This window comes from Rhipicephalus sanguineus, chromosome 11 (genome assembly GCF_013339695.2).
Source record: "Rhipicephalus sanguineus isolate Rsan-2018 chromosome 11, BIME_Rsan_1.4, whole genome shotgun sequence".
NCBI lineage: Eukaryota > Metazoa > Arthropoda > Arachnida > Ixodida > Ixodidae > Rhipicephalus > Rhipicephalus sanguineus.
Window position 1 is genome coordinate 56,734,269 of NC_051186.1, and position 12,693 is coordinate 56,746,961.

The 12,693-nt window shown below is 47.1% G+C and overlaps 1 protein-coding gene across 4 annotated transcripts in view; it reads left to right on the plus strand.

Annotated features, from left to right (window-relative positions):
• The window catches only part of LOC119374345 (serine/threonine-protein phosphatase 4 regulatory subunit 3), a 45,983-nt gene that overhangs the window by 2,369 nt on the left and 30,921 nt on the right, over positions 1-12,693 (plus strand). For all 4 annotated transcript variants that reach the window (XR_007417983.1, XM_037644423.2, XM_037644424.2 and 1 more), the window contains 3 exons: positions 2,462-2,560; positions 9,198-9,464; positions 11,147-11,317. Coding sequence is in view for 3 of the 4 variants with exons in the window: in XM_037644423.2 (XP_037500351.1) it covers positions 2,462-2,560; positions 9,198-9,464; positions 11,147-11,317 (537 nt within the window). In the remaining variant the exon portion in view is untranslated. The remainder of the gene's footprint in view (positions 1-2,461; positions 2,561-9,197; positions 9,465-11,146; positions 11,318-12,693) is intronic.

Sequence of the window (12,693 nt, forward strand, 5' to 3'; positions counted from 1 at the left end):
GTTGTTGCTCATGTGTATTTTGGTCTGATTATTGCACTTACATTTCATTAGTGGCCTTTGCACAAGCACAGCATCATTATGTATACGGGTTCCTTTACACACAATAAACAGTTGGTAGTGAGCACTGTTTGTCGGGTGTGGTCGTGAGTATTTGGCTGTGTGAATAAGAAAAAGCTAATTTTCGAGATTACCTATTACCATCTAGCCCAACCACAAAGTTCTAATACGCTGTGCCCTCCTTATCTGAGTTGTTTTGTTCGTCCCACACGTCACGAAAACGGCATTGTACCCCGAACTCCACACTTTCATAACGGCCGTGACGTAACGCCGTGCATTGCAGAGCTGCTCTGCTTTCCCTTTTTGGCGTTGGTGGCAGACAGCTTGACGCCGCCGCCTTCGTTTGCGCGGATGAAGAGGCGTTCCACGATGTCCGCCTCTCCCGCTGATAAAACTACCTCGGTCACCGTTGCGGCTCCCCCAGTGTTTGCTGCGATAGTCGTGTCTGGTGTTAATAGATAAGGCGGGTGGGGCTTTCCAGGGGCCTGCACTGCTGCCCGTTCTACGCAGGTCTGTTATCTCGCGTTGATAACTCCCCTGTCTTGCTACCTGTTGCTCTGTTTTCGTTGCATTTCTTGTCTGGGAAGGACTGCAGTCTGCCTTCTTTATGATAGTCGCAAGCACTGGGGGTGTTGCTCAACCACGAACATAAAAGTAGGCCGCGGATCGTAGTGTGTTTGTAGTTTGTTCTTCTACAGAAACGCTTACTTCCATACACTTGCTGCACGCTTAGCCTGTGTTCTGTGCTATTTATTTAAAGAATGCATAGCGTTCTAGACGCTGTCACTGAATTCATGTCAGTAAACAGTTCTAATCCATTGACTTCAAACTTTTTTAGCTGTCTGAGACAAAAAGTGCTGCCTTTTAGACGCATTCTCATGAGTGGAGTGTAGCTTTAAAGATGTGCAGTAATTTTTAATGAAACTTCTCAAACATGTTTGATATTGGTGTGGGAGCATGATTATGACTGCAGTTGGTTTAAGTTCTAAGAAAAACACGACAGAAAGGGCCCAGCTAGTGTGCCCAAATTGCAAGAAACATCGTGGAACTGAGTGTTGTCACTATGGTACAATTTCTTGATAAATGTGAAGTTCGGCAGTCATGTTTATGTTACACTGCTTTATGTTGACCAAGGCAGCAGAATGCACTGTACAGGCAGTGAAGGCACTGCACGCATTAACTTCTAAAAAAGAGAGGTTTAAAAATCAGAAGGTTTGATAGCGACTTAATTCTTTGTGCCGAGGACGCCAGGTAGTTAGGTGCAGTGACAAGAGTAAGAACTTCCCCAGCATAAACTGGAATTGGCTCGCACGAGATGGGGTAAATTGGAGATCGTTGCGAGAGGCTTTTGTCCTATGATGGACATGAAATAAGCTGATAATGATGACGATGAATGATGCGTAAGCATCGGAGCACGCTTTTCTTTCTTTAATCTTGTAATATGTGTTCAGTGATCCCATTTCAAAGGAACCTAAACGACGTTGCTTTGCTTTCTGCACTCTGAATGAAACGGCTTCTTCACTACTGGCGTGCAGTGTGAAATGACGCAAGAAGCAGTCCTGGATACTGTTCAAATTACCGATTCACGAGTGTTTCCACACCCTCCTTTGTGCTCTTGAGCAGCCTAGCCTAGATAAGCGTTATCCATTTGTGACATGTTGTCCTCATTTGGAGAAACGATTTTTGCCATTTCTGTGCACTATTGGCAAGGAAGAGACCACGAAAACTGAGCTAATGGTAAATTAAGCATTCTTGTTGCCTGTGGTTCTTTTATATCATTTCTAGTTGAAATATTTTGCTACACACAATCACTTTGGTGAAGGCGGCACCGTGTTCGACGAGGCGTGGGGCATTTCTGCAGGGGTTGCAAAATACTTTTTTACCTTTTTAGGACTGCTCGCTGCCAGCAGATATCTATTGCATGTAGTTTGAGTGGGTTATTGAATTCGGGTTATGAAGAAATATAGCATGGAATGACTGCATAATAATTAGATAATTATTTATGTTGTAACTCCAATTAATTGCTGTAAAGTACACTATAATTTATTCTAACTCATCCACCTTGGCACCAAATTATGTAAATTTCACACGTTTATTCACAGCCGATCATAACACGTGTTGAGAAGGGTTATACATTTTCTGGGCTATTGAAATGAAAGTGACTGCTTGTGGCAAGCCCAGGCCGCATTTATATTTGGGCAGAAAGAAAATGATTGATGAGCTCTTGACGTTTATGTGAAAAAGAGCTTCTGAACGTGGTTTGTGTACCCCGTTTAGAAAACGTGTTTAGTCATACAAATTCTCATGGGCAGCGTGTGTGCATTCTGCTGTAAGCTTTGTTGCTATTGTGAGAAGATTTGGCACTTAATGAAATGTCTTCTGTGTGTTGTGTTTTTCTTTGCAGGAGACGTTGATCGTGTGGTCAGAAGGTGACAATTATGACCTAGCTCTGAGCTTTCAGGAGAAGGCGGGCTGCGACGAGATATGGGAGAAAATTTGTCAGGTATGCTTTTACAAGCCCTCTTTCCAAAGCTCTGCTTCTGTTTTAAAGGGACACTAAAGTGAAGCAATGAATCAGCTGAGATTGATAAATTGTACTCTGGGAGAACTTTTCGTTATTAATTTTACCATCACAGGTTTATTAACAGAGCAGAAAACCGAGGTCAAAGTTTCATTTTCAAACTTCACGCCGAAATCTCCGCACGTGACGTCACTGATGTCAAAGTGTATTTTTTGCATTTTGGCAACATTGGCTCAACGAATTTTCTTGAAACTTGGTATTTTACGTCTATGGGCCCCTAAGAGGACAACTGCACTTCAGTTTTAGCGATTAGAAACTACGCATGACCTAGTAGACGCCGTCAAAATCAATGACGTCACGGCGTATGGTGCGGTGATGCTAAGGTATGCGGCATCGCTACTCACATTTCCTTTTCATGCGTTTTCTTGTTTATCAGGCATCGTCGCGCGGTAAGAGTGGTGTTTTCGTCATTGTGAAATGGTAATTTACTAATACAAGAAAAGATCCTTTAGTGTCCCAGTAACGGTAACATGGCATTTATTGAAGAAAAGGTAATGTTTGCCCCCTTAGTGGAAGGACATGCTTAGGATGGCAAAAAGTTTAGCTGATTATGAGGTCCATGTTGTGTGTATCATTGTTTGTTTGTCCATGTCTTTTAAAATTTGCACTGCTGTTCTCAAGATCATGTACCACAGCCAATTAACCCGCCAGTACCACCTAAGCAAGATTGATAGGGATTCGTCGTAGAAGAAAGTAAGGCACACAAACCCGGCATTGTCTTGTTTCTTGCCTTTTGTGTTTGTGTTTGCTCGCCTTACTCTATTCTATGAAGACGAGTTTTGATCATAGTTTTGCTTTTTATATGGTTTTGCTTTTCTATACACTTCGCAAATTATGAGACATCCATGAGTGTCACTTGATTCAAAATGCAGAGTGGCTTTAGATTGATGAGCGAGGAGCATTGTTTATTTATTTTTGTTTTATTTTTCAAAACCGTCCATGGCAAAGGCATTTTGGAGAGGGGTAGAAACGTGATTTTTGTTACTCATACAATGCTAGCTAAAATAAAAAAAGCATATGTACAAAGAGAACAGGCAAGTTGGATTGCTTCAGTATACGATCTTAGCTGGTGCAGAACGAAGCAGATGATGATCAGTGACGGTGCCCACAGATCCAGGAAGACAACAAGGATATTGCACGTAACCTCAAGCCCAACCTTTGGCAGCGTATTGCACCTACTGACAAAAAACAAAGTAAAAAGCAAAGGACTAATTAGCTTAGCTCACTGCTGGTAGTCCAGCTGTTCTTTTATATTCTCTCTCTCTCTCTCTCTCTCTTTTTTTTTTTTTTTTACCGTTGATAGGCTCCCCCAGCCCTATCTCAGTCTCGTGCTCGCATTCACATCGTCATTGGATGTGGACGTTGTCATGGCAGCAATACTGATCACCAAGCTCAAAAGCACTGCTAGTCGTTTCGCTTGTGAATTTTTTAGTTGGGAGTAAGCAGCTTGTCGTCTCCCTTCGTGCTTTGTCTTTCGTAGCATTAAAACTAGAGCTGTGCGAATAGCAAAATTTCGGGTGCGAAGCGAATTCGAATATTGAAGTGTGAGTGCGAATCAAATCGAATATTTTTCTAATACTTCGAAGCGAAATTGCAGAAAAAAAAAGTTAGAGAGGATTCCTAAGCATATTCTTATGAGATAGCAACATGAAAGTGTTTCTTTTCGCTAGATTGAAGCGCAATGTAGAGGCTGAATTGTATTTATGTACATGATTTGGTGCAACCAAAGTGTTGCCGACAACATTTTACACGTGATAGGCAAAGATGCCATTTCCCCAACTGATATGGCAGACAATGGTGTGCTTCCTTCAAGTCAGGAGTTCCAAATCTGCCTCGTAGACATCAATATACAACATCTGGAATTTTGGATGCTAAAAAAAGCTTCGGCATCCAATTTTTTGGACTTCCTGCCCAAATTTCAGGTCCAAAACAGCATTAATTGAGCCCCCACCTCTGCCACATCTTTCATCTATATGTTGGAACCAGCGTTTTCTTGAGTTAATACACTTGTGACCTTAGCAAAGCTTCAAAGGCAGCTTTGCCGCAATGCAGGGGTGTATTGAGGTGAAGCATATTGAAAATCTGAAGGGGGCATTTTCAGTTTGACGTTGAATGTATTTGTTTTTGGGAAGTTCGAATAGTAAAATTCCAGTGCGAATCAAATTGAATAGCAAACACTACAGTCGACGTCCGATTTCCCGGATGCCAGAAATTCCGGACATGCCTGATTTCCCGGACTCATCTGTGGCACCGTCAAGTTCCCCGTAGAGTCAGTGTATTAAAAAGTCCGAAATTCCGGACGCTTATAGCCTTTGCCATCCGATTTCCCGGACTTTTTACTGTTAACCGCCGACCCAAAGTCACCACCGACGCCGCCATTTTGGTTGTTTTCATTTTCATATCCTTGAACCCACCATACTCGCATCGCAGGTGTGGCCAGCAGCACCGCCGCACCGCGCCGCGGCTGCCGTAACCTCGAAACCGCACGTGTCAATCCGTTGCCAGCCGTAGCTTAGCCAAGCCAAACCTCACTGTGTTCGTTCACATGTTGTTTTATCAGCTGTGCCAGCTCTGCGGTCGTGTCTGCAGTTGATCGTTTGCTGCTGCGCGCTACCTTCAGTGATCACGTTTCCCGACCTTCAGCATCCACTGAGTTCCTAGCTGTTTCGTGCTGCGCTTTTCGTCGAGCGGATTCGCCGTTTACAGCAATGGCACCGACTGCTCCTTCGTCTTCGTCCGCGCCCCTCAAAGCGCACAAAGCCACCTCGTAGGCTCACGATGACGAACTGCCATCCGCGGACGTTGCCTTCGACGATCTGCGCGCTGGCGGCGTGTTGATTCCAGCCGAGATAACCCTTGAGAGCTTCACCGACGCTGACAAAGACCTCGAGCTATGTGCGGAGTTGACCGACGATGAAATCGTTCATCAAGTTACGGAGGATTCCAATGACTCCGACACCGAGAACGAAGAGCCAGCTCCTACACAGCCAACGAGCTCGGAGTTGACGCGAGCACTGATGACACTGTCATTGGTGTACAGCGGCAACATGACGTTGACTGAAATTGAGGCAGACATAATCGCGGGCAAGCGGACCGTGCAAAAGAAAATAAGCGACTTCTTTGCGCCCAAGTGCTGACCTATGAGGTAGTGCCGGCCACGTTGTTTTTTTTATTATTATTATAAACGGCTGTTTTCAGAGCCACCTAAACGATGCATTGGCTGAATTGCTATGGGAATCTTGTACTCCGGCTGTGACCCTCTCCGTCAGCGAAAAATACCTACCAAAAAGGTGCGTTTTCACGTGCATTCGTTTTTCCGGACTGCCCGATTTTCCGGACGTTTTCGCGGTCCCTTGAGGGTCCGGGAAATCGGACGTCGACTGCAGGGTGTCTACCGACCGGGAAAACCGGGAATTCTCAGGGATTTTTGGTAGTCTGGAAATTCTCAGGGAAAACTCAGGGAAATTGTGCTCCCATCAGGGAAAATCCACAGTAACTTTATTGAAAGACAACGAGAGTCGCGGTAGGGCTGGCTCGACATTTTGTGAACACATTTTTTAAATCCAACGGCCGCTGTGGCTGCGGGGAAGTGGCGCACCTCGATGCTGTGATCGCCTTCGGAGCGGTGAAGTGGGAGAGAATCCGGCTAATGTGGGGGACAGACGGTCCGATTTTCCATGCGATCCGACGGCCGACGCGGCGGTGGGGGAGAGGGAATGGTGGCTGTACGATCCTATGAAAGGTCACCATTCCGGTTTTCCCCTCCGCCGTGTCGGACGTCGAATCGCATGAAAAATCGTACCGTCTGTCTCGCCCTTAATGCGTGGCATGCGGGAACCATGAACCACGACACATCGTATCGCGCAATGTTGTTAGGGTGTTCTGTGACTACGCGGTGTAGTTTTGTATTCTTTGTCGCGCGTGCTGTGCGTTAGCGCCCGATATGGGGTTCTTGTTATCGCCAGCGTGTCATGTAACAAGCATGATTAGTTGTAGAAGCGGTAGCAGTAGATGTAACGAGCTTGAGTTATCTTGCAAGCGATCGCGATCGTTCAGGAAGCGGATGTCTTCGACAAGGCTGGTATCTGGCAAGTCATCCCGATCGGCGAGAAAAAAGACGACGCTTGTTGGCTGTTATCGGAGAGCTCACTCGCTCTGATCCCGAGCTTCAAAGATGCTATTTAGGACTCCGTGAAGAATAGAATAAATTTCCAGGCGAGAGCTAGCGTAACTAACGGGCCCATTCACAGCAAGTGAAAGCTTTTTTTTTTTTCTTTTTTCCTGATGAGGGCACTGCTGAAACAAGTTTTAGGCAGTCGACCGATATTTTTCGGGGCTGCAGCTCGCAATTACCAGCCACACCACGTGGATATTTGCTACAAAGCCGAATTACATAACTTTTCAGAGCCAAGGCATAGCGACGACCGAAATTGCGACACCGGCACGGGTCCTACTTGCTCGATTCGGCGCGCGATGTCGGAAAACTAACGTTTCCACCATAATCGAATGTGCCGTAATTCAGGCTGTTGTCGTGCTTTCATGCGATCTTAGCCCGCAGCTGTATCGCTTTTTTTGCGATAGCAATTATATAGACATAGACACTCCGACGCGAATTTTTTGCCTTCGCCATGATCTTCCTTATCAAGTCCAAATCGCGATTACATCACCCCGCACGTCGTATGCTCCATGCGCGAGTGAAAGTGCGCGACCGTCTCATTCGCGCGATGGGCACATGGAGATAGAAGCCGGCGGGTTGGGGAGGTGGGGGGGGGGGGCTGCGTAAGTCCGACAGGAAGTGCGTACTTTATACCAGCGGGCGTGGTCGCGTGCGCCGCTTTATCTTTAGTGGGGATCAGCAGACGGCTCGTACCTTTGTAGGTGTTGTGTTCTAATTGCAAATCTTCCGTTGAAGCCATAGCAGTGACGGATCCAAGGGGGGGGGGGTAGCGGCGATCGCCCTCACCCCCCCCCCCCCCCTCCCCGCCCCCAAAGCCAACCCCCGCCCCTCCCTTCAGTGCCTGTCGTCCACCTCCTTTGTCAGGCTGCCTGTTGAGTTTGCCCCCTTTTTCAGGTTGCTTTGCATGCCACTGCCCAAAAGGGGTAAAGAGAATCTTGTCCCTGCTCTATACCTCTATTCTCATCGCTCTACCCTTTCCTGCTTCCGTATGCACATTTACAACGAAGGATTCTTAGGCGCCACCATAATCCCCTCTGGGCTGTTGTAAATATGCGTGGCCCACCAAAATGCACTGCTGAGCGTTGGCTTCAGCCTTTCTACCCCCCCCCCCCCCCCCCCCCCCCCCCATTATGTACCTGAATCCGCCCCTGAGCCATAGATAGGGCACTTCTCTTAGTGCAGCGGCTGCATCGATGGTTTTCGATGTTGTGCGTTCGTGGAGCGCAAATGGTTCGGCTGGGCAACATGATAGCAAAGGCGTTGCATTGCTCTGGGCAACGCGCGAGGATTTGACAACAACCCGCAGCAGCAGAACAAGCGCAATTCCACAGTGCAATAAACCCGCATTTGTTTCGTCTTTACATGCGACACTCTGGCAAGGCATCTAACTGTGGTTGCTGCACCTCAGGCTCAACAAAATTGATTTTTTTTTCACGCAAAAAATTAAAAAACTTTTTCATGTTGCCATATTAATCGAGCATTCTTGTGGTATTTTCAGTTTAAGATTAATCCTTCAGTAACTATACCTTGCATGAAAGGTCGAATTTCAGTTCAACGAAGTTTCGATATAACGAAGTGAGTTGCCGCTTTTACCAACTTAGCTATATTGAGGTTTAACTATTCTATGTACTATTCAAATGGGATTAAGTCGTTTTTATTTTCTAACGCGCGTATTATAGAGTGACATCACCGAGCGATATGGTCTCTAGCCATCTTGACATAAAACAAAGTTCTGTTTCACTCAGGGAATTTCAGCAAAAACACTCAGGGAAGACCTGGAAAACTCAGGGAATTTAGAAATGTCAACTCGGTAGACACCCTGGACTGTATTCGAAAAATATTCGAAATTTCGAATATTCGCACACCCCTCATTAAAACACTTATGTCACTATGCATCTCTTCAGTAATCTCACAGTATTTATTCTTTCTCCTGAGCAAAAGGACAGTGCAATCCTGGAAGAAGGACTTTTTAAAGGTTTGTCACGTGCCATACGCTAGTGCTGTGTATGCTACTCGGTATTGGGGGAGTGAATCTGAACACCTGGACGACACCTCTGCATCTGAAGTTCAATGGGGTTAAAAGCTGGGCTAGTTGGTGATCGATCGTCATATCAAGTGGTGAAGTAGTGTACCTTTAACAAGGACAAAGGGGTCAAGAAAGTGTAGCGAGTGCCGTGTCTTCTTGTCCCCGTCAAAAGTGCGCCACCTCACCATACAGTATGATGACTTCTATATCCGCACTTGAGTGAATTCCATTGTAGCTTGAAGAATCAAAGGCCTTTTAACTTGGTTTCGTACGTAGCATGAAATGCTGTGGAAGCTAGGCAAGATGTTAACCGAGCAAAATGTGTGATGCCATTTGCTCTCTCCCTCTCTGCTCAGGTGCAGGGCAAGGACCCCTCGGTGGACATCACCCAGGACGTGGTGGAGTCCGAGGATGAGCACCTGGAGGAGGTGGGGGACGGCATGCCCCCCGTGGAGCTGCCCCCTTGCGAGACCCAGCGGCTGGGCGAGGTGGCCAGCCTGGTGCAAAGCTGCCTGCCTTCCCCCGTACGACGGGACAAACTGGCCACCGCCCTGGAGGAGCAGGACTACATACGGCGCCTGCTGCCCGTCTTCCACACCTGCGAGGACCTCGACTACCGGGAGGTACTGTCTGTCACACGAACAACTGTCATTGTTGAAAGGGAGGGGAGGCAGCACCTCGTTGCATGCCTGCCAACTCTCCCGATTTGCCCAAAAGACTCCCAATTTCAGACCAGCCCTCCTGATGGTACAGGCGCAGCTACAAGTCTCAGGAGAAATAGCCACTCAAAGAGAAAATTACAAATGACAACAGTTCTAAAAGTTTTCTGGCTTTGAGGAACTAGAACAGCTTGCCATGGGACCGTCTCCCCTACCCACTGATGTAAAGAAAGGGGAGGCCGTTGTATTTGTGTGGCCTTGGTTATTTACAGTTTGGCATGTTATCTTTATCTCGACAAGGAATTCGTGGTAGCATTGCGCTGCAGCGCACTCAAAACTAGCTTCGCCATCATACAGTGTTATCCAGGGAAGAGTGCTCAGTGTGGGAAAATGCTACTGTATTTTGCGGGTCACAGCATATTTTGATTGGCACCGCTTGTGTCATTGCACATGCGTGCTATAATTGCGAGCACATGTGAGCTTTTCGTCGTCTTAGTGAATGGCAGCGCGTACGAGTACGACGTGGATCCTAACTTGGATGAAGAGAATGAAAACACGAGCGCTGCAACACCAACTAGCCCAACGTCGTTCCCTTTTAGCATTTGAGGGTTTACGTTGTCAGATGTTTTCTGTGGCTAGGCCTGATCTGCGTCCCGAGCTTTGTGTCTCGCTTCCTTGTTTGTTGCTTAGCGTGCAAGGCCTGATCTGCTGAAATGGCTTCGATGCCACCCCTTTCCATATGTGCCGTCGGAACTAAAGAAACGCGGCAACTACAAGGCCTTGACGATTGCAAAAAAAAGCAGTGATTATTTGCCAGGTGGAACGCGGCCAACCTCAATCGGAAGTTGCTCGGGAGTTTTCGCCTAGTGGGTTGATGAGATCATCCGTCAGCTACTCGAACCAGCGCATGTGGACAGTGACTGCCGGGATGACACGCCTCCTACACCACAGCCATCAAATGCAGATTTTGTCTAGGCCATTACAGCGCTATTGTCGACCTACAGGAGTGGCCAAACATTGGCTGAAATACAGGCCGACTTGGTCGTGCGTAAGCATGCATGGGTACAGACGCGCATTGACAAGTTTTATTCTGGCCACTGGGCCAATAAAGGTGCTTTTTTCTGGTGAATCCTTTCTTTCAGACTACCGATTATTCGGGCTTTTCGGCAGTTCCCACCAAGTCCGGATGAACGGTCGTGACTGTAATCAGCGCTAAGAGATGTGTAAATTACTAGCAAGACCCACAACCTTCAGATTCAGAAGTTGTGGATTGAGTCCCCATCGGCAAGGAGCTTTCTTGTCCGCTTTTAATTCATTTTTCTTTGTGTCATAATTACCAAACTTTGGTTCAGAACTACGAATTATACCCCCCCCCTTTTTTTTTGGCCTTTTTATAAAAGATAGTTTTCATTAGGATGTTGCCAGTGTGACTTTTTATTACTTCCTATGCTACGCTTTTTGTCTGTCCTGCCAACAACTGCATCTTTAGGTATTGTCAGGTAAATTTTGACTTCGACCTCTTTTTGTCTGTGTTCTTCATGCAGGTGGTGGCATTGGTCGTACAAGGCCTTGCTGTAACTTTTATTCATCTTACTGCATGCGCAGTGAGGCTGATTTGCTAATGCATGCTTTCCTTCCCTTTGCAGGGTTTGTACCAACTGTACGACATCTTCAAGGGCATCTTCTTATTGAACAAGAATGCACTGTTTGACGCCATGTTTGCCGAGGACGCCATCCTGGACGTCGTTGGCATTCTGGAGTACGAACCAGGGTGTCCAGCAGGCCAGAGGCGGCGGCATAGGGACTACCTTCGGCAGGTTGGTCTACCTAGACCCTCTCGGCATGGTCTCTTTTTACAGCAGAGCTGTTATGCTCGAGGTTTGCCGTGTGTCGTAGATGAAAAATTATCATCGTGAGCCGGCACGCGCTCTTCGTCCTCTTCTTCCCCTTATGTTTCACTCCCAGAACACCTGCGCCAATTTGTCCAGTGTGAGATGCAGTGATCCTGATTGGCAAGAGAGATAGAAAGAGAAAGGAAGGTATTCTTGGTGAAAAAAAATTTCTTGGCGAGGCGAGCTTTGAACTCTCGCACCAATGATTCGAAGGCGAGCATTGTAACCACTCGGCTATCCAGGCACGCTAGCAGAGCACAACCTTGTATAGTGTAGCATAGCAAGGAAGTGGGAAGGGAACTGAGGATGAGGAGAGAACAAGTAAAGAGAGAGAAAGGCAGGGAAAGAAATAGAGAAATTGACACAAAAAAAAAAGAGAGCAAGCATAGCCATGTATGGTATAGTACAGTAAAAGCTCATTAATTCGAATTTCACGGGGACGCTCAACGAGTTCGAATTAAACCGAATTCGAACTAACGAAATTAATTGAAAGAAACAGCGTGAATTGAGGTCTGGTTGCTAGAAATCAACCGAAATATTTATTGGCGAAAATAATCCGTTATAACTTTCTGTTTCTTTTCTTTAAATGCGATGGCCATGGCTTTGTTCTCCAAAGCGTGAATGTGTCGGAAAGCATCCTCTTCGCCCTCCTCGAAGCTAAAAAAGAGGCGCGCGACACCCATTGCCTCCAATAGTTGTGAAGCTGAGGGCCGCGTCGGCGCCTCTTCCTGTTCATCGCTCTTATCTGCTTCGACGACGGGCTCTTCTCCGCCAGTCACCTGCGCGATAATGTCATCGTCGGTGATAGTGCCGCAGACCACTGCACTGTTATCTGCGTCAACGTAGTCGTCGAAGCTGACATTGTCCAGCGCATCACGCAGTCCGGCAGGGATGACCTCGGCCTCGCATTCTGTGCCTGGGCTTTCGTCGGGTGCGCAAAAGCCACTGTGGCGGAAGCAGTTGGCGACTGTTGTTGCCGTCACCAGATCCCAGGCACGCACCAACATATGCATGGCCGTGAGCAGCGTCACATTGTAGTCTTTCATACTGGCGCACAACACCAAACGCTCGAGCATGTGACGCCTGTAGAAGCACTTCAGGTTCTTAATGACGCCCTGGTCCATTGGTTGCAGGGCCGCTGTTGTGTTCGGCGGCAGAAACGCGAGCTTGATCGCCTTTAGTTCCACATCAACCGCGTGCGCCGAGCAATTGTCCACAATCAGAAGCACCCGTCTGTTGGCCAATTCAAACCTGCGGTCGAGCTTGATTAGCCACTGTTTGAATATCTCCCGCGTCATCCA